Source organism: Palaemon carinicauda, chromosome 31 (assembly GCF_036898095.1).
Source record: "Palaemon carinicauda isolate YSFRI2023 chromosome 31, ASM3689809v2, whole genome shotgun sequence".
In the NCBI taxonomy this organism is placed as follows: Eukaryota; Metazoa; Arthropoda; class Malacostraca; order Decapoda; family Palaemonidae; genus Palaemon; species Palaemon carinicauda.
In genome coordinates this window covers 12,675,088-12,699,689 of record NC_090755.1, presented here as the reverse complement: position 1 = coordinate 12,699,689, position 24,602 = coordinate 12,675,088, and the positions used below count along the sequence as shown (strand labels likewise).

Genomic DNA, 24,602 nt, shown 5'->3' with positions numbered 1-24,602 from the left:
CTTAGATATTACTGTAACGAAAATAATAGTAATATAGGCGGAAGTTTTTTTATTATTATTATTATTATAATATCATCTATAGATATTACATAACGGCAAGTAACGCTAAGGCTGGCACAACTTCATAAAATTTAATTATACTTTTGAATATTTTGATTATAAGATGCTGGATTTTTATGTTCAAATGGCTAGAACAAGGTGGAGAAATATTAAGATATAAAAGATTGTGTAGTAGTTGACCATTAACACTTGAATGTTCTCAACAGCTAACTCCGGAAAAGGCCCACCCCATTTTTCACAGGTTGCATAAGTTTTCAGTTAGAAAGGTCAGTCGTTTTATTACATAGCTTCCCCTATAGTCCCAGATTATGAAGTATCTATATTACTTTGGCTTCTATGATATTGAGTTGTGCTTCATTTTTATTCATTTGTTACTGTTTCGCATCATTTGCTGACCTTTTTGGCTTGAACAGAAAAGATAAATGTAGTTTGCTTGTGTTGATAGATTGGTAAGGTATTATGGAATAGTTCTGAGGATAAAAAGTTTTAGAAAGAAATAAATTATCATCTTGTTGATATTGCAACAGGTTTCCGATTGTTTTAGAGTTTTAAGACAATCGGAAATTTATTGTAGCAAATGTTGAATATGTGTTTGTTAGAGCTTCAACCTCTTTTGTGTGATTGTGTTTGCTTGCACTGTACTATACAGTATATTGTGGCATGTATTGTATTATTTTCATAGTTCTATGTCATTTCTAACTACATGTTCAACTGTACAGTAGAGTAAAGCGTGGTGTCAAAGAGGGTAGTTTTTAGCAATTCCTGTTTGTTCCGTAACCGAAATACAAACCACGCTATTTACAAAGGGTTTACTTTTAGCGCAGCTGAAATGACGAGCCAATAGTTTTTAACGAGGGTTAATTACCCCCGCGCTAGTTAGCGGGGGGTGGGGAAGGGTAGCTTGCTACCCCTCCCCCCTCCACACACCGGTGACTTGCTTCACTTCACTTTTGGCTCGGCGGTGATCAGACGTGTCTGTTCATCGCCTTCGCTGACAGCCTTTAATTTTCTTCTTTTTCTTTACAGCTTGTGTGATTGGTTGGAAGTTGACCTTCAGTTATTTTCTTTTATTTAATATGCGGACATGCCCTGGAGTTGCCGGCCGTCCTTGTGGGACTTTCATGTCGGACGTGAGTACGGATCCTCACACCCTCTGCCCTCAATGTCGGGGCCGACGGTGCGACCAGGATAACATGTGCCGTGAGTGTAGGGAGTGGTCTGCCTCCCAGTGGGAGAGGTTTGGCCGTCGGCGTAAGAAGAAGTCCAAGAGAGACCGTTCTCCTCCGGGGTTAGCCTTGAAGGAGGAAGGTTCTCGGGACTCTTCTTCCGCCGCCCAAACCTCCTCCGAAGCTCCCCCTCGTCCGCCTCCTAAGGAGAGTCGTCCGAGTGGGAGCGCAGGCCCTTGTTCTGTTTCCCTACCTTCGGTGGGGGGAGAGGGCGTCGCCTCCCATAGCGAGGCGGTTCCCCCTCCTCCTCCGGGGGAGGTTATTGATAATAATTCTTTATCCAGTGATGATCTGTTGCAGATTTGGTCGTCCCTGGGGCTTAAGGGCTTGCCCTCCAGGGTCGCTCTTATTGACCTTGTCTCGTTGGGGGCCGCTGTTAAACAGTCGCCGGTGGTAGCGGAGGTAGACCCTCTGTCTATTGTCGACGTCGTGGTGACAGAGGCCTCCGACGTGGCTGGGCCTTCCGACGCAGGTGCTGTTGCTGGTGATGGTGCTCTAGGCTCTCCTCCTCCTTCCGTGCATCCTTCGAAGGGGGAAGTGAGTCCTTCGGTCTCGACTGCTGCCCAGCTTCCTTCTGAGGGAAGTGTTTTGAAGGAAACTCCCCTTCGGAGGACCGATGGTCCCGACGATCTCCCCCGAGGCCGCCTCCGCCGTAAGGCTCACCGCCCTCTACGCCACAAGGGCCTCCCTTCCCCTTACAGGGGGACTAAGAGGCGCCTTTTTGGGTCTTCGTCCTCCGGGGGGGACTCTCCTCGTCAGCCTCAACCGACTACTCCGCCCTCCTTGAACCTCTCTGCGGACCGCTCTCCATCTCCTGCCGGATCTTCGCCTTCTGGAGAACTCGTCACCCGACGGGCAACGGTCCCTTCGGGGCTAAGGGATTCTTCCCTTACGCGAGCAGGGCCAGCGCACAAGCGCTCTCCTGCTCGCCAGCGATCTCCTGCTCGTCGACGATCTCCTGCTCGCCAGCGATCTCCTGCTCGTCGACGATCTCCTGCTCGCCAAGACTCTCCTGCTCGCCGACGCTCACCTGCTCGTCGGCTCTCTCCTGAGGTTCGCCCCCCTCGCCAGCGCTCTCCTGCTCGTCAGCTCTCTTCCGAGCGTCAGCGCTCATTTGAGGACCATCTCCCTGCGGTCTCTGACCACCCTTTAGTTCCTGCTGAACTCCCTGCTCACCATCGTGTGTCAGAAACACATGTTCGCCAACGCGCCAGCGATCTTCCCGTTCCTGCTCGTGAACCTATCCTCTCACAGGACACGCGTCGACCTTCTGCTCGCCAGCGATCACCAGCTCGCCAGCGATCACCAGCTCGCCAGCGATCACCAGCTCGCCAGCGATCACCAGTTCGCCAGCGATCACCTTCACATGCTGCCCGCCATCGCACGAACCTGCATGATCGCCCGCTTACGCATGCTGCTCCTCATCGCAATACCCTGAACGATCGCCCTCCTGCGGATGCTGATCACCATCGCACAAACCTGCACGATCGCCCGCTTACGCATGCTGCTCGCCATCGCACAACCCTGCACGATCGCCCGCTTTCGCATGCTGCTCCTCATCGCAATACCCTGAACGATCGCCCTCCTACGGATGCTGATCACCATCGCACCCTTTCACGCGATCATTCACCTACGCATGCTGCTCGCCATCGCACAACCCTGAACGATCGCCCGCTTTCGCATGCTGCTCCTCATCGCACAACCCTGAACGATCGCCTTCCTGCGGATGCTGATCACCATCGCACCCTTTCACGCGATCATTCACCTACGCATGCTGCTCGCCATCGCACAACCCTGAACGATCGCCCGCTTACGCATGCTGCTCCTCATCGCTCAACCCTGAACGACCGCCCTCTTGCGCGCAATCATTCACCTTCACATGCTGCTCGCCATCGCTTACCATCACGTGATCATTATCGCCAGCGATCTTCTTCACCTACGCGGCAGCACGATCCCTCGCCGTCGCGCCATCGCTTGCGTTCGTCGCCTCGGACACGTGTTCCTTTACCTGCCCACCCTCACGCCCACTCGCCCCCGCGCGATCGCTCGCCTGCGCGCCCGCGCGATCGCTCGCCTGCGCGCCCGCGCGATCGCTCGCCTGCGCGCCCGCGCGATCGCTCGCCTGCGCGCCCGCGCGATCGCTCGCCTGCGCGCCCGCGCGACCGCTCGCCTGCGCGCCCGCGCGACCGCTCGCCTGTACGCCCGCGCAACCATTCGCCTTTGCGCGACCGTTCACCCTCGCGCGACCATAGTTCGCGGCGAATTCCACAGCCGGTGGTAGCAGCAGGGACGCGTGCTCCTAGACGGCACTCGGGATCACCTCCATCCAAGCACAGGTTGGTATTGCAGGACGAGGACAGGTCATTACAACATTCTTCCCCACCTTCTTTTCAGGCAGGTACCGTCGTGTCCACTCCAAAGGATCGCCCGATCCCTTTCACCTTAGCGAGGATTTCGGACTCTGTGTCCTTTGAGCAGCAGACTTGGTTTGGTCCGCTGGCACGGGCGTTAGTGAGGGTTATGAAACCAGCACTCGCCGGCCAGGGTAACAAACCAGCGGCTGTCTCTCCTTCGCTGAAGAGAAAGAGAGGAGTGGACTTCGTGGTGACTTCCCCCAGGGCGAAGTTGGTTCCCAAGAGGTCGGTCTCGAGGGTCCCCTCTCCTGCACGAGTACTCTCTCCTTCTCCCGTGGACGAGGCCTTTCCGTCCTCAGGTGAGTCCAGTGGACCGGTAGTCTTCCCCCCGGCACCAGGGGGGGAGACTTCGCTTCAGGCAGGAGAATTGTCTCGTGAGGAAGGGGCCCCTCGAACCTCGTTGTTGGGATCCTGTATCCCTCCTAGGAGGGAGCCCAAGGATTCCAAGACCATCCCTAAATCCTCTGCAAGGATTCGACAGGAACCCATGACTACCCAGGGGAATGTCCACGTATCACCCCAGGAAGAGATTCCTGGGGCAGGAGACTTAGCTGCCAGCCCACAGGGAGGAGAACAGCAAGAGTCCGAACATGCCTTCTGGCAGGTCCTAAGCCTGATAAGGCAACTTAACAGTCTTACGGATCCAGTCATCCCCCCCCGTGAAGGCAAAGACACAATTCTGGATGAAGTGTTCGACGTTCGGAAGGCCCCTAAGACCAGTGCAGCTCTGCCCTGGTCTCGGGGGCTGAAGAGTGCCAGAGCTAGGGCCAATGCTCAGCTCGCACTTCTTGCCTCCTCCAGTCGTTCCACTGCCGGGAACAAACTCATCCCTCCTCCTCGCCTTCAGCAGAGGAGGTATTTCGAGATCCTGGGTGAGCACAACCTCGCTCTTCCGCTCCATCACTCTGTGGAGGAGCTGGCGAAGGGAGTTCCCTTGGAGAAACTCTCTGCCCGGCAGGTGTCGTTCTCGGCGGCAGAGATCCTTAACCACGAGAAGGTCGCTAAGTGTGCCATGCAGGCCACTTCGTGGCTGGACTTCTGGTTAGGATCTCTGGGCATCCTATTGCGATCTGAGGACTTGTCCAAGGAGACCAATAGGAAGGCCCTAGAGACCTTCTTGCTCTCGGGCACCCGCTCCATCGAGTTCTTGGCGCACCAGGTTACCACCCTGTGGGCCAACTCGGTGTTGAAGCGTCGCGATGCTGTGTCCGAGAGATTCCATCCGAAGGTCCCCGCCGTAGATGTGTGTAGGCTCCGACATGCCTCCCTCCTGGGGGAGAGCCTGTTTGAGCCTCAAGACTTGGAGCGAACGGCTGAGAGGTGGAGGAAATCCAGCACGGACTCCCTCCTCCACAGGGCCCTTACAACTCGGCCCTATAAGCCTCCAGCCCCGCCACAACAGCAGCAACAGCCTCGTAAGGCTCCAAAACAGGCACCGGCAGCTAAGAAAGTGGTGTCTAAGCCCCAGCCCTTTCCAGCCAAGGTCAAGAGGGGTGGTAAGTCCTCCAGGGGAGGCAAGACTTCTAGGGGTGGCGGCCGCGGCCGCAAGCCCTAGGGGTGGCAGTCCCCCTGCGTGTCCACCTGTGGGGGGATGCCTTCAGCGTTGCGTCCGCAGGTGGCAACATCTCGGGGCCGATGCTTGGACGATCTCGGTGATCGGCCAAGGTTATCGCGTCCCGTTCACGTCATCTCAACCTCCCCTGACAGCGAATCCAGTGTCGTTGAGCTCCTATGCCATGGGATCGGCAAAGGGGCTGGCCCTTCAGGCCGAAGTCAAGACCATGTTCGAGAAGGGTGCTCTCCAGGAGGTCGTGGACGGCTCTCCAGGCTTCTTCAGTCGACTCTTTCTTGTAAAGAAGGCTACTGGAGACTGGAGACCCGTCATCGATCTCTCGGCTCTGAACAGGTTTGTCAAACAAACCCGGTTCAGCATGGAGACAGCAGACACAGTCAGACTTGCGGTGAGACCACAAGACTTCATGTGTACACTGGATCTAAAGGACGCGTACTTCCAGATCCCAATCCATCCGTCTTCCAGGAAGTACCTGAGATTCTGCCTAGACAACAAGATCTACCAGTTCAAGGTGCTGTGTTTCGGTCTCTCCACAGCTCCTCAGGTGTTCACCAGAGTGTTCACCCTGATTTCGACTTGGGCGCACAGGAACGGCATTCGTCTCCTTCGTTACCTAGACGATTGGCTGATCCTAGCAGACTCGGAGTCGACCCTTCTTCGACACCGAGACAGGCTTCTAGATCTTTGCCAGGATCTGGGGATCGTGGTAAACCTCGAGAAGTCCTCTCTGCAGCCGTCCCAGCGACTGGTTTATCTAGGCATGCTAATAGACACCAATCTCCACAAAGCCTTTCCATCAGACGACCGGATAGCAAGGCTGAGGAGGGTGGCGGAACCTTTCCTCAGGCGAAAAGAACTCCCCGCCCAATCGTGGTTGCGTCTCTTGGGCCACCTATCCTCCCTGGCCCGTCTGGTTCCAAACAGCCGCCTCAGGATGAGATCCCTTCAATGGCGGCTCAAGTCCCGGTGGAATCAAGGATCCGATTCCCCGGACACTCTGATCCCAATGGGGTCTCTGGAACAGACGGACTTGCGGTGGTGGCTGGCCGACGAGAACCTGCGAAAGGGAGTGAGTCTTCTCGTCCTTCCCCCGGAATTGACTCTGTTTTCGGACGCGTCAAAAGAAGGGTGGGGGGCGCACGTTCTGAACCAGAGGGCCTCAGGCCTTTGGTCAGAATCAGAAAAGTGCCTACACATCAACCTGCTAGAATTGAAGGCCGTCTTTCTGGCCCTTCAACAGTTCCAACGGTTCCTGGCGGGTCACTCCGTGGTGGTGATGAGCGACAACACCACGGTAGTGGCTTATATCAACAAGCAGGGAGGCACTTTTTCGCAACAGCTATCCCATCTTGCAGTAGAGACTCTGAGGTGGACCGAAACCCACTCGATAACACTATCAGCTCGCTTCATTCCTGGCAAGAGGAATGTGCTCGCCGACAGTCTGAGCAGGGCTTCGCAGATAGTGAGTACCGAGTGGTCTTTGGATCCTCAGATAGCCAACAAAGTCCTGACTTTGTGGGGTTCCCCGACGGTGGACTTGTTCGCGACAGCCTTGAACTTCAAGCTGCCCCTGTACTGCTCACCAGTCCCGGACCCCAAGGCACTCTGGCAAGATGCTTTCCAGCAACGGTGGGACAACATCGACGTGTACGCCTTCCCACCATTCTGTCTGATGAGAAGGGTGCTCAACAGGACCAGACTATCGGTCAACTGTTCCATGACTCTAGTAGCTCCGCTATGGCATCACGCGGAATGGTTTCCGGACCTTCTGCAACTCCTGACGGAACTCCCAAGGGAGCTTCCTCCACGACACGAGCTTCTCAGACAACCCCACTCCGGTGTCCCTCACAGGGCCGTAGCCTCGCTTCGGCTTCACGCCTGGAGACTATCCAGCGTCTCCTCGCGGAGAGAGGCTTTTCGCAACAGGTTGCGGAGAGAATGTCTCGGCACCTGCGAAGGTCCTCTGAGGGAGTCTACCAAGCGAAGTGGAGAGTCTTTTGTGGTTGGTGTCGTGGAAGGGGTATCTCTCCACTCGATGCCACTATTCCAGCAATAGCGGACTTCCTTGTGTATCTGCGAGAAGAAATGCGCCTTTCTGTCTCGGCAGTGAAAGGCTATCGCTCAGCCTTAAGCTTGGCCTTCAGATTGAAGGGCGTGGATATTTCTTCATCGCTAGAACTCTCTTTACTCATACGTAGCTATGAGCTTACCTGCCCCCAGTCGGAAGTGAGACCCCCTCCTTGGAACGTGGTTCGAGTTCTCAGGTCTCTCAAGAGACCTCCCTTCGAGCCATTACGCCAGGCCTCCGATCGCCACCTGTCTTGGAAGACGGCTTTCCTACTCGCCTTGGCCTCGGCCAAGCGAGTTAGTGAACTTCATGGTCTCTCGTACGACATCGCCCATTCAAGGGGATGGGGGGAGGTAACGTTCAGGTTCGTCCCTGAGTTTGTGGCCAAGACTCAGAATCCTGGAGTGCCGGATCCTCGGTTCGACTCTTTCAGGATCGCGAGTCTCCGTTCAGTAACAAACGACCCAGACCAGCTGCTACTATGCCCAGTGAGGTGTCTGAGGTACTACTTGAAGAGAACGGCTGCAGTCCGTCCTCATGTGCGAGCTTTGTTTGTGAGCACAGGCAGGACAAAGAGGAGGGTCACAAGGAACACCATCTCTGCTTGGATTCGTAGGGTTATCCACCATGCCCTGAATCCTGACCCTCCTCCGTCACGTCGCCCTCGGGCCCACGATGTCAGGGGTATTGCTACATCCCTGGCCTTCAAGAGAAACTTCTCTGTGACGCAGGTACTTCAAGCGGGGGTCTGGAAGCGTCAAACGACCTTCACAGCCCACTACCTGCAAGACGTGACCCACAGGAGCCTCGATACGTTCTCTATCGGCCCTGTGGTGGCTGCACAACAGCTGGTCTAACCTCAGGCTCCTTTTTGGACAAGTAGCAGTAGGTTGAGGGCGTTGTTACCCGGTCTTAGTCTGTGTGAATGAAAGAGTATGTCTGACCCTTACTTCTTTCTTCATTCTCCCCTCTCTTGGGGAAGCAGCATCCTGGTCCTCGCATAGCTGACCTCGACCTCTGCAGGTAACCCATGCTTCTTTGTGCTCCTAGTATTAAGCTTAATACTGTTGCGTCTCCCATACCCTGACGAGGTGGTATGGGGAACGTCCTATCCTAGAATTCCTATCTGAAGGTCTCAAGGTCAACTTCATAGGACGAGTCACACTCTCCTCCTCACACTACTTATGTAGGCCACTCGTTCCTAGCGATGCTAGGAACCTGTGAGGTACAGGGGCTCCCTCTCTCTAGTGCTGCTCACTAAGGGATCGAGCCCCCGGGCAAGCCGAAGTCAGTAAGGCTGGGGACTTTCCACCCTTCCTAAGGGGTAAGTCACCCTTTGTAAATAGCGTGGTTTGTATTTCGGTTACGGAACAAATGACAAATTCGAAGATAATTTGTATTTTTCCTAACCATACAAACCTTAGCTATTTACACATATGTGCCCGCCATCCCTGACCCCCAAGTCAAGTCCTACCTCTAAGTGAAGTGAAGCAAGTCACCGGTGTGTGGAGGGGGGAGGGGTAGCAAGCTACCCTTCCCCACCCCCCGCTAACTAGCGCGGGGGTAATTAACCCTCGTTAAAAACTATTGGCTCGTCATTTCAGCTGCGCTAAAAGTAAACCCTTTGTAAATAGCTAAGGTTTGTATGGTTAGGAAAAATACAAATTATCTTCGAATTTGTCATTTTTAGCATGTAAGCAAGGCATAGATTATCATCTCGCTGATATTGTAACAGCTCTCCGATTGTTTTAGAGTTTTAAGACAATTGGAAATTTACTGTAGCAAATGTTGAATATGTGTTTGTTAGAGCTTCAACCTCTTTTGTGTGATTATGTTTGCTTGCACTGTACTATACAGTATATTGTTGCATGTATTGTATTATTTTCATAGTTCTATGTCATTTCTAACTACATGTTCAACCGTATAGTAGCGTAAAGCGTAGTGTCAAAGAATGTAGTTTTTAGCAATTCCTGTTTTTAGCATGTAAACTAACTATGTTGTTTTCAAAATTATTTATTCGTTTCCCTCTAATTTAGAATTTTAATGTAACTTGCAAATTTTTTTTTTGGATGTACATCTGAATATTATATAAGGCTGGCTATGACTCGCCTAGACCGTTGAAGAATGGCTTTAATACCTCACGAAGTCAGTCTTAGGTTTTCAGTGCAGCCTATCGGAGATGTATTAAAACAACCTATTTCAATATCACATCAATAATGAATCACGCTGAAAAACTACTTTGAAAAACCATTGGTCATATTTTTATTTTCTTTATTTTATTGGCCATTTTTTTCCTTTTGATCCGGGCTATATTGTTTTTCTGGGTTAGTTGTGATATTGTTTGTAATCCGTAGGACCTTTTGAGAAATAAAAAAGGGAAACGCCTGAATGTGTTTGTTGACAATTTAGTTAAAAGTAAGTCTAAAAATGGGGTACTGTACTCTATATGATAAATTACCTTCATTTCATAAAGAAAAATATATATATACCAAGGCTCTTCCCACAATTTTAGGAAGCAGTTGACATCCAAAAAGAACAAAAGGTTTTTTTTTTTTTTTTTTAATTTCCTTCTGGCCTCCCGAGTTTGGTTGGTACTGCTAGGGTGCCCCAGCTTACCCTCCTCAGTCTTCCACCACAAATACAGCTTCATATTCGTTCTCCCCTACTTTTGCTACTTCAGTGGTCACTGATGTGACTATAAATACTAGCATGGCTTATCAGAACTGCAACACTCGCCATTCATTTCTATTCCTAGCACACACTTTAGTCTCTCGCATCCATTCTCCTATTACCTAGGACTTTCTTCACTCCATTCATCCACCCAAACCTTGGCATTCCTCTTGCGCTTGAATGGCATTATTCTGTTGCACTTTATCACATAGAAAGGATTTCACGTTGATAATTTTGCCAAACAACAGTGAGCTTTTACTTAGCAGTTTTTATTATATAATTTAAGCTTATTAACCAGATTTTTTGTGTTCTCTCAACTAGGTCTCCTGCTAATGGCTGCTTGCGTTTATCACTTTTTATTCACTCATTTTAAAATCAAGATTTTTACTTTTTATTCGCTCATTTTAAAATCAAGATTTTCATCCAAATCTAGTAACAGTGGTTAAATTATTTCTAAACATCGATTCTAACAGTTGCTTGAAAGCGGTAATTTAAGTGCTTTGCTAAATTATCTCCCGTATTTGAGAAAGTTCTAGTATTCTGCTAAGTGTGAATTTTTTACTTGGTAGGTCCCCGAGTTAAGATTTCTTCTCTGTAAAAGATAAAGACACTACTGATGAAACATAAAGGTTAAAGATTTTGGTTTCAGTTCCAAAATAATCTAAAAGAGATGCATTCAGAATGTCAGGCAGGATAAACACACAAACACACACATCACGTTAACCTACCCAGTAAACGGCTTAGATTCGCAGTCCCAGGTTGGGATCGATATGCTTCCATGCAATTGCAAGGCGAATGTGTTAAAACTTCATTAGTCTTATATCTTTTAATATATGAATTCTTTTAATATATGAATTATTGTTCTCTAGTTTTGGGTAGTGCCATAGCCTCTGTAACACGGTCTACCACTGTCTTGGGTTAGAGATCTCTTGCTTGAAGGTACACTCGGGTATGCTATTCTTTCTTGTTTCCCTCCCTCTTTTTATTTTGAAGTTTATTTCCTCCTGTTATTTTCAAGGTTTTACAGTTTATATATGGAAGATTTATTTTAATTTTATTATTGTTCTTAAATTTCTTGTAGTTTTTCCTTATTTCCTTTCCTCATTGGTCTATTTTCCCTGTTGGAGCCCTTGGGCTTATAGCATCCTGTTTTTCTAACTAGGGTTGTAGCTTAGCAAGTATTAATAATGATAATATTAGTAACTAGTCTTAGGATATTCCATGTTCTACTATGCACTACCTCGATCCCTCTTCATTTCTTCCATCTTCGTGCCCAACTCCTAAACTTTAACTTCGCGATGCATACTGTTCTCCTTCAGTTGCACCTGGTACTGAATGGCTTTCTGGGGCCTAGAAATTGGTTGTATGGCCCAAATTTATAAGTCCTATATTAAACTACATTTTACGTTATGACCTGTTTTACAAGCAATTTCTTTTCAAAGCAATCTTGTTTCATTACAGAGAACAACAGCTGTATCTTACAGCTGAAGACTTAAGATGAAGACATTCTTCTTACTTTACATAAGGTCCCCAACTTACAAACATTTGGAGATACAAACACAACTCCAACTGAAAGTAACGAAGATAAAGAAATAACGTAATGAAGCACTATATCATTTAGTACAGTAAGCAAAATGACATTTGTAATAACCTGATATCTACTTCATACGAAACCCGACAATTTGTTGACTTCTGTAACAAGGTCATAGGCATGGGATTCAGGTCAGGCCTAATCTCGGCCAAAATGTAATAAAATTGGACTTACAAAACAGCTTCTTGGAACCTATTAGGTTTGTAAGTTGAGGACCCTCTGTATTTAACAGTGACCTTTTTTTGTGATATTGGAATTTCCTTTTATTTGTTAAATACTGTGTGATTTTTCTTTCATTCTACATATTTTTTTAGTCCTTACTTTTTGTAAAAGTAATTTTTCTTTTATCACTTCAAAGTAGGGATAATAACAACTATCATTCTCGATGGTGTGGGCGAGTCAAAGACGCCATTAGTACAAATCTGTTACTCTGACGTACTGACATAATTGTGTAGTACACGTACTGTACCTACTAGCTAATTGTCTTGGAGCGAAAACAACAAAATGATCTTAATGTTATATGGATTTTCTTATGAAAGAGTCTTGTGGTATTGTACGCAAGCACGTTTTATAATTTTGCGATTGAGATGTGAATTAGGCTTTCTGTTTTCAGAGTAACGTTACCTCTCTTTGGCTCATGTTTTAATTAGGCTTTATACACGATATACCTGCTGCTTTGTCTTTGATATTGGAAAGGAAAGATTATTTCTTGCTCGTTTTAAATTCAATGCTGTGTTATTGTGTTCCTTAAACTCTGCTTGTTGCATGACATACTTTCAATTGCTTCTTATTTCAATAGCTTTGTTTTACATAGCTTACCTTTGTTTTTCTCTTTGAAAATTCTATTTGTTTTCTGTTGTCAATAGAAGCAGTTCATCTGTATTTGGAATAGAAGTGTACACTACACTCTCTCACATAGTTTTGAAGTTTCTGAATATAAGACAAGCCAAGAACCATTGCTTTTTGTTTTTAATGAACTTAGAGAACCATCTATTTCTAGCTTAGATTAATTACTAACTTTCAATTGCATAACTTAGCAGATGTAAAGGCACTAATAATAAACTCTCCTTTAATTCCTTAGAAAGGACATCCTCACCAAGACCTGAATGGACCTTCTAACAGACACAGCGTTGTAGGGGGACTCGTCGGGAAACTCAGAGGCCCTCCGCCTTCTCGCCCTCGTCCAGCCAACACCCACGGGTCCTATTCAAATCCGAGCACTCCAGCTACAGAGGCATCATTAATAGACCTCTCCTCTCCCCCTGGGTCCCCGACAACTAGATCTGGTAGTGATGGACTAAGTGTTAACAGCTTCGGTAGTGAATCGTCCTCGGGTAACCAGAGTTCCGGGTTTGATGACAGTTTTGATCCCTTTGGATCCATTATGGAAAATAATGCCTTTTCCGGAGGTAAGGAGATTGGCGGGTCGTCGTTCTTCACGGGAACCGCATCGAGTCGGAGTGCTAATACGTTGCCAACCAAAGAGGTTGGAGTATCTTCTTTTTTTACCGGTGGCTGCGGAAGCCAGCCGTTGCAAAGTGCGTCGCGTGCGGCTGATGACCAAGACCCCTTTGAAATGCTTGCCAGAAGAACAGAGGCTGCTTCTTTACAGAGTAAGGCTAACGCAGCGCCTGTTGTAGAACTTCCAAAGCACGGTAGCCCTGGGACACTTCCTCACCCTTCTGCTCAACCAGCAGCTCAGATTTTGAGCAATAACAAACCAAAAACAAAACAGAGTTTCAAACCGACAATCATCCGAACGAAATTGCCCGTAACGAGTTCCCAGGTTGAGAGTGCTGGCGGCACGAGTGCTTCTAAGGACGAGCTGAAAAGCATCGATTGGAATGCGGGCTCAAAGACCTCGTCCAATGCAGCTTTTGGCACCGGATGGGGAGACACCAACATTATTGATCAAACAATTCTAGAAGAACCTCCACCGCCTCTGCCACCAAGACCTGAAACCGAGGTTAGTTTTTTCTTGTCTTTTCACTTGTTCTTGGAGAGTCAATATATCTTTGCTTATTTGATCATTTCTCTTTGCAGTAGTATTAAAAAACATTGGTTATTGTTAATACAGCTAATTAAGTAGCATATCAGTAGTATTATTATTGATTTGCAAAAAGTTATCAAAATTAAATGTACGGATGTGAGGTATATAGGTATAAAGTTTAATTGCCCTTTTTGTGAAATATATAACTGATTTTGATATCTTAAAGATTAAAGATCTATTCTGTATTCAATATTTATGTATAATGCTTTAATTTTATTTTTTATAGGAATAATGAGATAAATGAAATTGGAAAGTATCAGAAAAATAAATAAGCAGAATAATTTTTAGTGGTAAACATTATAATTTACAGTAATTTATTATTATTATTATTATTATTTGCTAAGCTAAAACCCTAGTTGGAAAAGCAGGATGCTTTATTATGCCCAAGGGCTCTAACAGGGAAAATAGCTCAGTGTGGAAAAGAAATAAGAAAAAACTACAAGAGAAGTTTAAGAACAATAATAACATTGAAATAAATCTTTCATACATAAACAATAAAAAGTTTAAAGTAACGAGAGGATGAGAAAGAAGATAGAATTGTGTGCCCAAGTGTATCCTCAAGCAAGAGATCTTAATTTGATGGTAATATGTATTGCAAACACAATAGGGAGAGCCAAGCAAAGGTCTTAAAGTTAATAACAATATTAGTTGAATACTCTTTTAAATGCCTGGGATACTGGCGCATTAAACTTCTAATTCATCTTAAAATGATAGTTTCTTTGCTAGTTGATAAGTTTTAATATTAACCCAGACCAATAACTTCATCTGTCATTTTCACTTACCATAAACTGACTAGATTCATAGAGGATTCATTGGCTAAAGTCCTCAAAGGATAGCCAGTAACTTGTGATGTGAAGTGCTATCTAAGGCAAGTGACCCCTGCTGGTCCTTACTAATTCCTATTGCCCTTTGCGTAGGAGATGATGATTTCATCGAAACGGTTTTACTCTGAAATGCATTGATAATTGTAAAGAAGAATTATTATCAGGACTGGATCTTATCTGGCTCGTTTAGTGAATTGAGAAAACCTTCCGGTCGATACGCTTGGATCGCTAGTGAGGATAACCCAAAATTTTCGTTATTAGTTGAAAAGAATAGAATTCCATGAGATGAATTCTTCTTCTTTGTCTACATCTTTTCCCACTTCTATGTGGGGTCGATGTTTCTGGTCAGCTTTCTCCATCTACCCCTGTCCCACACTTCATCACTGGTTAGTCCCTGTGATCGAAGGTCATCCTTGATACAGTCCATCCACCTTTGCTTTGGTCTCCCTCTCCTTCTCGTTCCCTTTCCACTGTCTTGCATCTGAATCCTTAAAGCCAGGTTGTTATGGAATATTAAAGAAACTACTTCAGACTTGTTGGTTGTAGAGATTGTAGTGATAATACTGTTGCACAAATCTATTGAACTAAGACAACCCTTTCTGATTTGTCTTATGTATTGAAAATCCTATAGAAATTGGTCATTGTGGCTTACATGTTTAAAAATTTCCTTTCAGGATGATGATCAAGATAGACCATACGCAGTAGCAGAATTTGACTATAAAGGGGATAAAGACGATCTAGATTTCAAGGTAAGCAAAGGTCAAGTTGTGCGAGAGTGTGCATCTAGTTTCGGAGGGAGATTTCAAAACTAAATTTCTGATTGGCTTCTTTTTTTTTTTATTTCATCTTTAGTTTAACTACTACTGTACAGTAATTCCATATTTTTAATTCTTTGTTCCTTGGTCCTTATTTTGAACTTCAAATCCTGTATCTCAAATTCTGTTCCGTACTTTTAATTCTCTTTATTTTAAACTCCCTTTTCCAACTTCACTCTTCCTTATTTGTAATTCCCTTTCCTAACAATTTTCCTTTGATTTATTCTTCAACTCAAACTCCTGTTTCACAGTTTAACCTACTGTATCTTTTCCATACCTTTAAGTCTCTCTGTTTGCAGGTGGGTGATGTTATACAGTTGCTGTACCGAGTGAACGAAGACTGGCTCTGCGGACGCTGTGGCCTTAGGGAAGGCATGTTTCCACAGTCGTTTATAAAAGTAAGGAAAGAAGTGTGACATTTGATGAGATTAATTATACTGTTGCAAAATGTGATAATATGTCCTTCTGATAAAGTATGATTATAAAGTAGTGTATTTACTGTTTGAGAAAAAGCTCAAATCTTAACCTGTATGTATGAGGAAAAGCTGAAATCTTACTCTGTATGTTTGAGAAGAAGCCCTAATCTTACCTTGTATGTTTGAGGAAAAGCTAAAATCTTACCTGTTTGTTTGAGAAGCTCAAATCTTACCTTGTATGTTTGAGGAAAAGCTCAAATCTTACCTTGTATGTTTGAGGAAAAGCTGAAATCTTACCCTGTATGTTTGAGAAGAATCCCTAATCTTACCCTGTATGTTTGAGAAAAAGCACAAATCTTTCCCCTGTATGTATGAGAAAAAGCTCAAATCTTTCCCTGTATGTTTGAGAAAAATCTCAAGTCTTACACTTGTATGCTACAGATTTTTGTAGGGTTTTTACTAAAATAACTAATATTTACTGTAACAAAGTTATGGTCAAAAGTATGCAATATTGAGTGTAATTAGTAAGAAGCTACATGTCGAACTTGTTTGTCCATTTAATATTGATAGATTTTAATAAAGAGTGGGGCTGATTATAACGTGGAGAAAAGGTTTGCGTATCACCATGATCAGCAGAGCTGTACTAGTTAGGGCCACTCATACAAGACTAGTTTGCTGTGAGCTATCAGACTAAAATCACCCACCATCACCAATACCCACTGGCCAGTGTGGTGATGAAAATGGGCCAAACCCCAGACATGAATAAGGACATGTCTGAAGCCTTTGACCTGCAGTTGACTTGAAATGGCAGCATTTGTTATTGTTGTAGGTGTGAAATAAGGTGGGAAATTATAAAAACTTGTTTATTATTTTGTGTAGAAGGTTGTGTATAAAAATAACAAGAAAAATGAAATGGGTTTCCCTTTTCTTGTAGATCGTTGTACCTCTTGCTGGCGAAAGTGGCCCCACTCTTTCATCCAGTATGTCGGCACCTCTGGATCCTGTAGGTACTTCATCTACCTCAAGTTGGTCACCGACTCCACTCAGGGACACTTCCAAAGGAAACCTGGTCACAGCATTATATACTTTCCAAGCAGAAACAGTGGGTGATCTGACCATACATGTAAGTTTTTATATTTTGAAGTTCCTGTATTTGGCATATATTTATTTTAGTCGATGCATAAAGTGTCGTTGTGGTGTCTCAAGTTTCCCTGTTTGAAGTTCTGAAGTCCAAAAAGGCAAGTAGGTGATCTTGTTAGATTACAAGTCATTTGTGTATCAATATAAAGCTGGGTTATTTTGAGATGATTTATGCTTAGTTGTTCCTACACAAATACAAACCATGGTTCTTTAATAGAAGCTGGATATGACTGTAAAATGTTATCGAGGCATTAGTAGTCACCTAGAAGGTGGCGGACCAGCTTCACCCACTTGACTGGCCGCTGAGCTCAGAGGCAGCTTTCAGCTCATCGTTGGCAGCAAATTGTAGGCGGCAGCCTTTGCACATTATCTGTTACAGTACTTGATAATTGTGTAGTATGGTAATGAATGTCGATATTCTATTGCAAATACAGTGCACAACTTTTTAGGTATTGGCACCAAGTAAAATGGATACTGTTGTCAGTAGTGAGAAAGGCTAGAGTGCGTGCTATAAATAGGAATGAATGGTGAGTGATTGTGACGTAGATCCAATAGGCTCTGCTGCTACCCACCTTGGTGACTGCTGCGGTAGCAGCCAGTAGGGAAGTAGGTATATGAAGCTTCATTTGATGCGGAAAATGTTGGAGGGTGAGCTGTGGATTTATCACCTTTGCTCCTGCATAGGATAAAAGTGCTTTGACATTTCCCAGGAAAGTAAATCAGGTAGTTTGGCTATAGGAACTTTGTCCCTCCAAAGGAAACGTCCCTACCTGTCGTTTTGATTGAGCTTCATATCTCGTAGTGTCTGCAACCTCGCCATCCTTGTGAGCTGAGGATGGGAGTTTTTGGGGAGCCTACAGCTCTACCTGCTAAATCATCAGTAGCCCTTGCCTTGCCCTCCCTGATCATAGCTTGGATGGAGAGGGGGCCTGGTTGCCGATCATACGAAATATGGTTAGTCTCTAGGGCACTGTCTCGCTTTATAGGGCAATTTCACTGTCCCTTACCTTTGCCATTCATGAATGACCTTTAAGCCTTTAAAGGAAAGGTTCCTTCTTGCTTCCTGTCGTTTTGCAGGACTGGGTTTTGAGTCCCGCTCAGGCTTGATAGTTTCTTGTAGTGTCAGTAACTTCACCATCCTTGCTAAGTCATCAGTAGCCCTTGCCTGGCCCTTCCTGGTCTTAGCTTGGATGGAGAGGGGGCCTGGGTCTCTAGGGCTTTGTCACTGTCCTCTGCCATTCATGTGCAGCCTTTGAACCTTTAAAAAGAACAAGTCTCTAAGAATGAAGGATTTTATTAGTCTAGAAAAAAATAACATTTAAAAATTAATCTTTTATTTTTCCTAACTTTTCATCCTGCAAATCTGGGCCCACTTATCGCTCTGTTCGAGTTTTAACCCGTATTTTTCGCTAAAAGCAATACTAGTCTTCAAGGACTATGGTAAAATATAAATTACGTTAGAAATTTATGTTTTATGATGTTGCTTATGCACTGGTTAATTTCAAACAAGTTGATTCAATTATTATTCAAATGACAACTTATTCACTTTATAAAAATACTTTTTGTGTACAAAAACCAATATTGAATCACACAAATTGCATGTTTATGGATTTTAAGAGCTGTATAGATTTAGGATGAACACTTAAAATAGTTTGTATGTGAATATATATATATATATATATATATATATATATATATATATATATATATATATATATATATCACTAAATTTTTTTTTTAAGGTTTCCCTTTACAAGGTTAAGGGCTAAAGTAAGTTCATTCTTATTATGCTTAGCACTTATCCTATTTTTCCTCTTTATGTTGATAAGAATATATCCTATTTTTCCTCTTTAGTTGATAAAAATTTATCCTATTTTCCCTCTATGTTGGTAAGAACTTATCCTGTTTTCCTCTTTATGTTGGTAAGAACTTATCCTGTTTTCCCTCTTTATGTTGGTAAGAACTTATCCTATTTTCCCTCTTTATGTTGGTAAGAACTTATCCTATTTTTCCTCTTTATGTTGATAAGAATATATCCTATTTTTCCTCTTTATGTTGATAAGAACTTATCCTATTTTCCCTCTTTATGCTCGTAAGAACCTATCGTATTTTCCCTCTTTATGTTGGTAAGAAATTATTATATTTTCCCTCTTTATGTTGGCAAGAACTTATCCTTTTTTCCTCTTTATGTTGGTAAGAACTTATCCTATTTTCCCTTTTTATGTTGGTAAGAACTTATCCTATTTTCCCTCTTTATGTTGGAAAAAACTTATCCTATTTTCACTCTTTATGTTGGTAAGAACTTATCCTATTTTCCCTCTTTATGTTGGTAAGAACTTATCCTATTTTTCCTCTTTATGTTGATAAGAATATATCCTATTTTTCCTCTCTATGTTGATAAGAACTTATCCTATTTTCCCTCTTTATGCTCGTAAGAACCTATCGTATTTTCCCTCTTTATGTTGGTAAGAACTTATTCTATTTTCCCTCTTTATGCTCGTAAGAACCTATCGTATTTTCCCTCTTTATGTTGGTAAGAACTTATCCTATTTTCCCTCTTTATGCTCGTAAGAACCTATCGTATTTTCCCTCTTTATGTTGGTAAGAACTTATTCTATTTTCCCTCTTTATGTTGGCAAGAACTTATCCTTTTTTCCTCTTTATGTTGGTAAGAACTTATCCTATTTTCCCTTTTTATGTTGGTAAGAACTTATCCTATTTTCCTTCTTTATGTTGGAAAAAACTTATCCTATTTTCACTCTTTATGTTGGTAAGAACTTATCCTATTTTCCCTCTCTATGTTGGAAAGAACTTATCCTATTTTCACCCTTTATGTTGGTAAGAACTTATCCTATTTCCATCATTATGTTGGTAAGAACTTATTCCCTTTCCAGGAGGGCTGTCAAGTGAAAGTTACCGGCCGTCTCAGCGATGACTGGCTCTTCGGAGAGTACAACGGTATGAGCGGACAGTTTCCTTCCAACTTCGTGGACAGAATTCCACCCGGCCTTCCTCAGATATGACAGAGCTATTCTTAGGCTTTAAAGAATGTCTATCAACTTCAAAATCTATTTTTTTTTTTTTTCTGATGAATAGGTCAAGACCTCATTAGTGCTCAGTGAACTGTAAATACAATATCTTTAGACATTTTAGTTATATCTTAAATTACCTAAACATTTCTACTACTGTAAATTGATATCAGATTTTTTCAGTGAAAGAACTTCACCTTTATATTTGAAGAAAATTTGCAGCACCATTTTTTTTTGTGAAGATCAAATGCTTGAGGGGTTGGTACCAAATTTTTTTTCTAGTACGGTATCGTAAAGTTTTGTATAAGATTGTACGTTGTCTCTTCGAGTGGAAATCGTGCTGCAAATTTTGTTTAAACTACTGTACATGTAATTTTTGTAACGGACTTGTGATACGGAAGTAGGTCGTTTGTATGAGCTTCGTCTTATGAAGCAATGTGATATTTGCTCAGATTTCTATAATTGTGTATACAAAAGATAGGAAAGATATAATTTTTTAGTGTTATATAATTTTATTCTATTGGAAGCAACCATCTTATCAGCCAAATTCAGTTTTATTTTATCCAAGTTAGATAAAACACTCACTTAGTTTTTTCCAACGATGAGAGCTGTCGACACCAACCTCTGTTCGGTTTTCTACACACTGCCCTATTGCCATAATTACAGACCAGAGATTATCTTCCTTAAAAAGAGTAATCATAGATTAATAAGATTTTGTTTCCCTTTGCCTAGATTTCATCTGTTTTTCAGGATCTTAGATCAAGCCATATTTCTATAAAATATTCTGGTGTTGCGACTCTTGAGCAGATTATGGATAAATTTGATTGATGATCAGTATTAAATTTACAAATGCAGTACAAATTATTCTTTTCTCCTGCATTACTTTATTTAAAAAACATAAATAAATAATGGCTTGATTCTTTACTGGGTTGAAAATCAAATTAAGCCACATCTTTTGATCCTGAGATTGTAATATAAAAATTATTTTTATTGTGGAATGCAGTGTCTTGCACTACTAATACCAATGAAAAGTTTGTATGTCTTTATTTGAAATAGCAATTATCCCAGTGACTTGGCTGAGGAAAGAAGTTTTGTATGTGCATATTCAGAGGTACTAAAGAATTTACAGAGGGTCTTTAACTTCCAAACATTTCGGGATATAAACAAACCCAACTGAAAATAAGAAAGATAAATACTGTAATAAAATTCTACTTACAAACAGCTTCTTAGAACCATTCAAGTTTATAAGTTGAGGACCTACTGTACATGCTCTGTATGCTCTTCTCTTGGTTTTATAGAGACTTTGCTATATTCAGTGATGATCATTGTTGAATCACAAAGCCAGGAACACAATCTATCCGTGCGTTAATCCCAGACGTGTCATTCTGCTTGTAGATGAAAAAATATATTTTGCGACTAGATTAGGTTGGCGCATGCACCTCCGATCTCCTGGGTCCGCAGTAGTTAATGTATACACTTGTCTCCCCTACTGGATAATTCTTCCCTAAGACTCTCAGACCTTTGAACTTGCTCAAGATTGCTGTCTTTTATAATCTTCAATCAAGCTTAAGATTTTTTTATGTGCTTAGTTATTGATAACCTTACATTGATAAGATTTTCAGTGGAATTTGGTCTTGTTTCAGCAAGTAGAAGTAATTGCAAACTTTTTTGGCCATTATCATTTACTGTACCAGCATTGAGGTCATATAGATTTCTTAGTGTTTTCCAACAGTTTTTAAAATTAAATTCTTTATCTTTAGTCTTGACTATCAAGACTCATTAGGAAATAATTTGCATTTCAACTGATACAGTAAATATGTTAAGGTTTTAAATATTTTTCTATTTGTGACAATTTATTATTAATCTCTCTGTGTGAAATTCCTCCCTTACTCTCTCTATACAGTAATTTGTAATGGTCTGGGCTCAACACTCAACAAATCCTGACTCTTGTCTCCCACTATTGTTGTGTACATATTAAACAAGTCTTATGCACTTGATTTTTCACTTTTATAAGATTTTCTAGGAAAAGATTAGTACACTTCTATCCTTGCATTGAAAAAGGATCCTGGATTCATTACGATTTACCGTCTCACGGTGGCACCTACTCTTTAAAACTTACCTTCTCTTCATAATGTACAATAAGCATTTTAATATTGCGTACAGTACTTTTCATTTTTATCAAAAATAGAGTTTACTGAAGTAGGAAAGAGAATTTATTCATCACACTTTGCATTTGTGATTTTCACCCGAATCGTATACTTGTGTAGAATTTTCCCCTTTGAAATAATGTAGTATTTTACTTGATCTTTTACTATGCAAGAGTTTGATCTTCTTGGATAAATTTTAGATTAACAATGTTTCTTGCCATATGAACCTGTGAGGCTATTCTGCACTATTATGTAGTAACGGGGGAATATGAGGAGGGAGAAGTCTATTTGGAAAGGAACCTCTGGTAGTGGTATCACTCGCCCCAGTTTCAATACCGACACCCTTTAGGGGTGAGCGACCTGGATATATTCCTGGCATTCCATGCAGCTTTTTTCTCTGGTATATTTAGCAGTATTTATACCTTTGAAATGGTGCTTTAAGGAGCATTTCACTAGGCGACACAGGTTGAGCCCAGAAATAGATTTTTCCTTCGTCAAAATTCCTTTATTAATAGCAAGTATTTTAAATAGTCACATGTACATGAATACACCAATGCACATAATTTCATGTCATTCACATTTATAATTTAGAAATGAAAACACCATATTTGTGTATTTATAAATATTATCACTGTAGGTTTACTCTTGTTAAATTACTGTTGGAAATTCAGGAAATGAGTATCTCATTTTAGCTTTTGCAGATCACCGTATACATAGGTGTAATGTTACTTAGGTTTATTTCTACAATCAAAGTCTGTCTTAGAATTCTGGAGGTTGATTTGACTTTCAAGTTTCAGCCATCACCTTTATTATTATTACTTACAAAGCTACAACCCTAGTTGGAAAAGCAGAATGCTATAGCAAGGGGCAGGATTACTTTTTTTTTAATGATAGCTGCTGAGGTTATTTTTCTACATTAGAATGAACCCCTGATAGAGAGTTTTATCTTTTATTTCATTAGCCATTACATATGTTTCTTTGAAAGAAGTTTAGTCGTAGTAGAGGGCAGTAGTTGGAAGTAGAACAGTACCTCATAGTATCGGGGGATATTGAGGAAGGAGATGACTAATTGGTAAGGGACATCTGGTAGTAGTTCTAACACGCCCCAGTTACTATACCGACACTCTATTAGAGTGAGCGAGCTGGGTATATTCCTGGCTTTCCATGCAACTTTTTCTCTGGTATAATTAGCAGTTTATACCTTAGAAATGGTGCTATATGGAGCATTTCACAAGGCGACACAGGTCCATCGCCCAGAAATAGATTTTTCCTTCGTCAAAATCCCTTTTTTGCCATTCACAACCATGCTCTAATCTAAATCTTACCTCCTGTTTCACTTTGATCATGCAATTTTTTCTCCTTCTCGGCCTGGTAGGTCCCTTGTCGCCTTTAGACCTTTTTGCCATGGAAACATGGTATTGTGCCCATTTCCAAGTCAGTATTTAGGATTTTAATAGTTTTGAGATGAAACCAATGTAATATTTTATACTTTTTTCTGCAAATACATTACTTCACCAAATTTCTGCTTGCATGGTCTCATGGATCAAACAACTTGTAACGATAGAGATTTAATTACCCGAGACCTACGGAAACCCAGATGTTTGCGCCAACCTGCGCGGTCATTTTCTTTACCTCTACTGTGGAATGACATGTCTGAAATTTGAGCGCGATGTACGAGTACGCTACGATTAAGTAACGGCGTTATATTTGAAGAAATTAGAATTTTCCTGTACTGTGACAATTTTAGATAATTATTTTTGTCACTTTTTGTCAGTCAGTGTTAAGATTCCAAACATCCATGCCTAAAGTGGTGCTAATGTTATATGTCATATTTATTGGATGTGGAACACTTTAGAATAGGTGAAAGGTTTAACTCCCAACCATTTCCATGTAGACAATTATTACAGTTAAGTTCTTCATTTCGTACTTTAGAAAACTGCAAGACAATACAGTTAACCCTTTGAGATTCAGATCATGTCAAGTGACATTGTTCATCGAAGTAAACATAAACTTTCTTGATTCATGAATATTTAGACGGTAGGTTCGATGTTGGGAGTATGGATTAGTTAAGGTTAAATTATCCCTAGTTCAGTTTAAAACCAGTATGAATTTATATTTGTTCCAACACAGAGACTCAACTCGAAACACTTTCTTAGGAGTTACCTGGAACCTCCTCTCAAACGACCAGAGTTTTGTGTAGTTTACCCTACTCCCATTTTCTGTAATTTTTCCTAAATTTTTCATAAATAATAACAGGGTCAAGCGGAGAAGGAATGGAGCGGCAGGGTCGTATGGGAGTACCGAAAGGTGATAGGATATGTAACGGCTCCTCACTTATCCTTCCCCTTAGAGGATTAGACTGGGAAAGGTCTATTCGGGGTGCAGATACCTATGGTTATCTTAGGATACGTCCCTGATTATTCACGATATCTTCGAATAGTCGTTCCAGGGGTTAGAACCCCGTGATACCTGACGGTAATTCTCTTGTAATATCAATCGCAGAAATATTATACTGTAGAAAGTTACTGGAGGGAAGTTCCATAAGGACGATATGGCTCGAGCCCAAAAATGGATTTTTC

At 42.7% G+C, this 24,602-nt stretch overlaps 1 protein-coding gene across 1 annotated transcript in view; it reads left to right on the top strand.

Moving 5' to 3' along the window:
• LOC137624297 (SH3 domain-containing protein 19-like) overlaps positions 1-24,168 on the top strand; it is a 48,096-nt gene extending 23,928 nt beyond the window's left edge. Inside the window, exons 4-8 of the mRNA XM_068354871.1 lie at positions 12,684-13,568; positions 15,151-15,225; positions 15,591-15,689; positions 16,642-16,830; positions 19,742-24,168. Coding sequence (XP_068210972.1) covers positions 12,684-13,568; positions 15,151-15,225; positions 15,591-15,689; positions 16,642-16,830; positions 19,742-19,870 — 1,377 coding nt within the window. The 3' untranslated portion in view covers positions 19,871-24,168. The remainder of the gene's footprint in view (positions 1-12,683; positions 13,569-15,150; positions 15,226-15,590; positions 15,690-16,641; positions 16,831-19,741) is intronic.
• Positions 24,169-24,602: the final 434 nt, after the last annotated feature.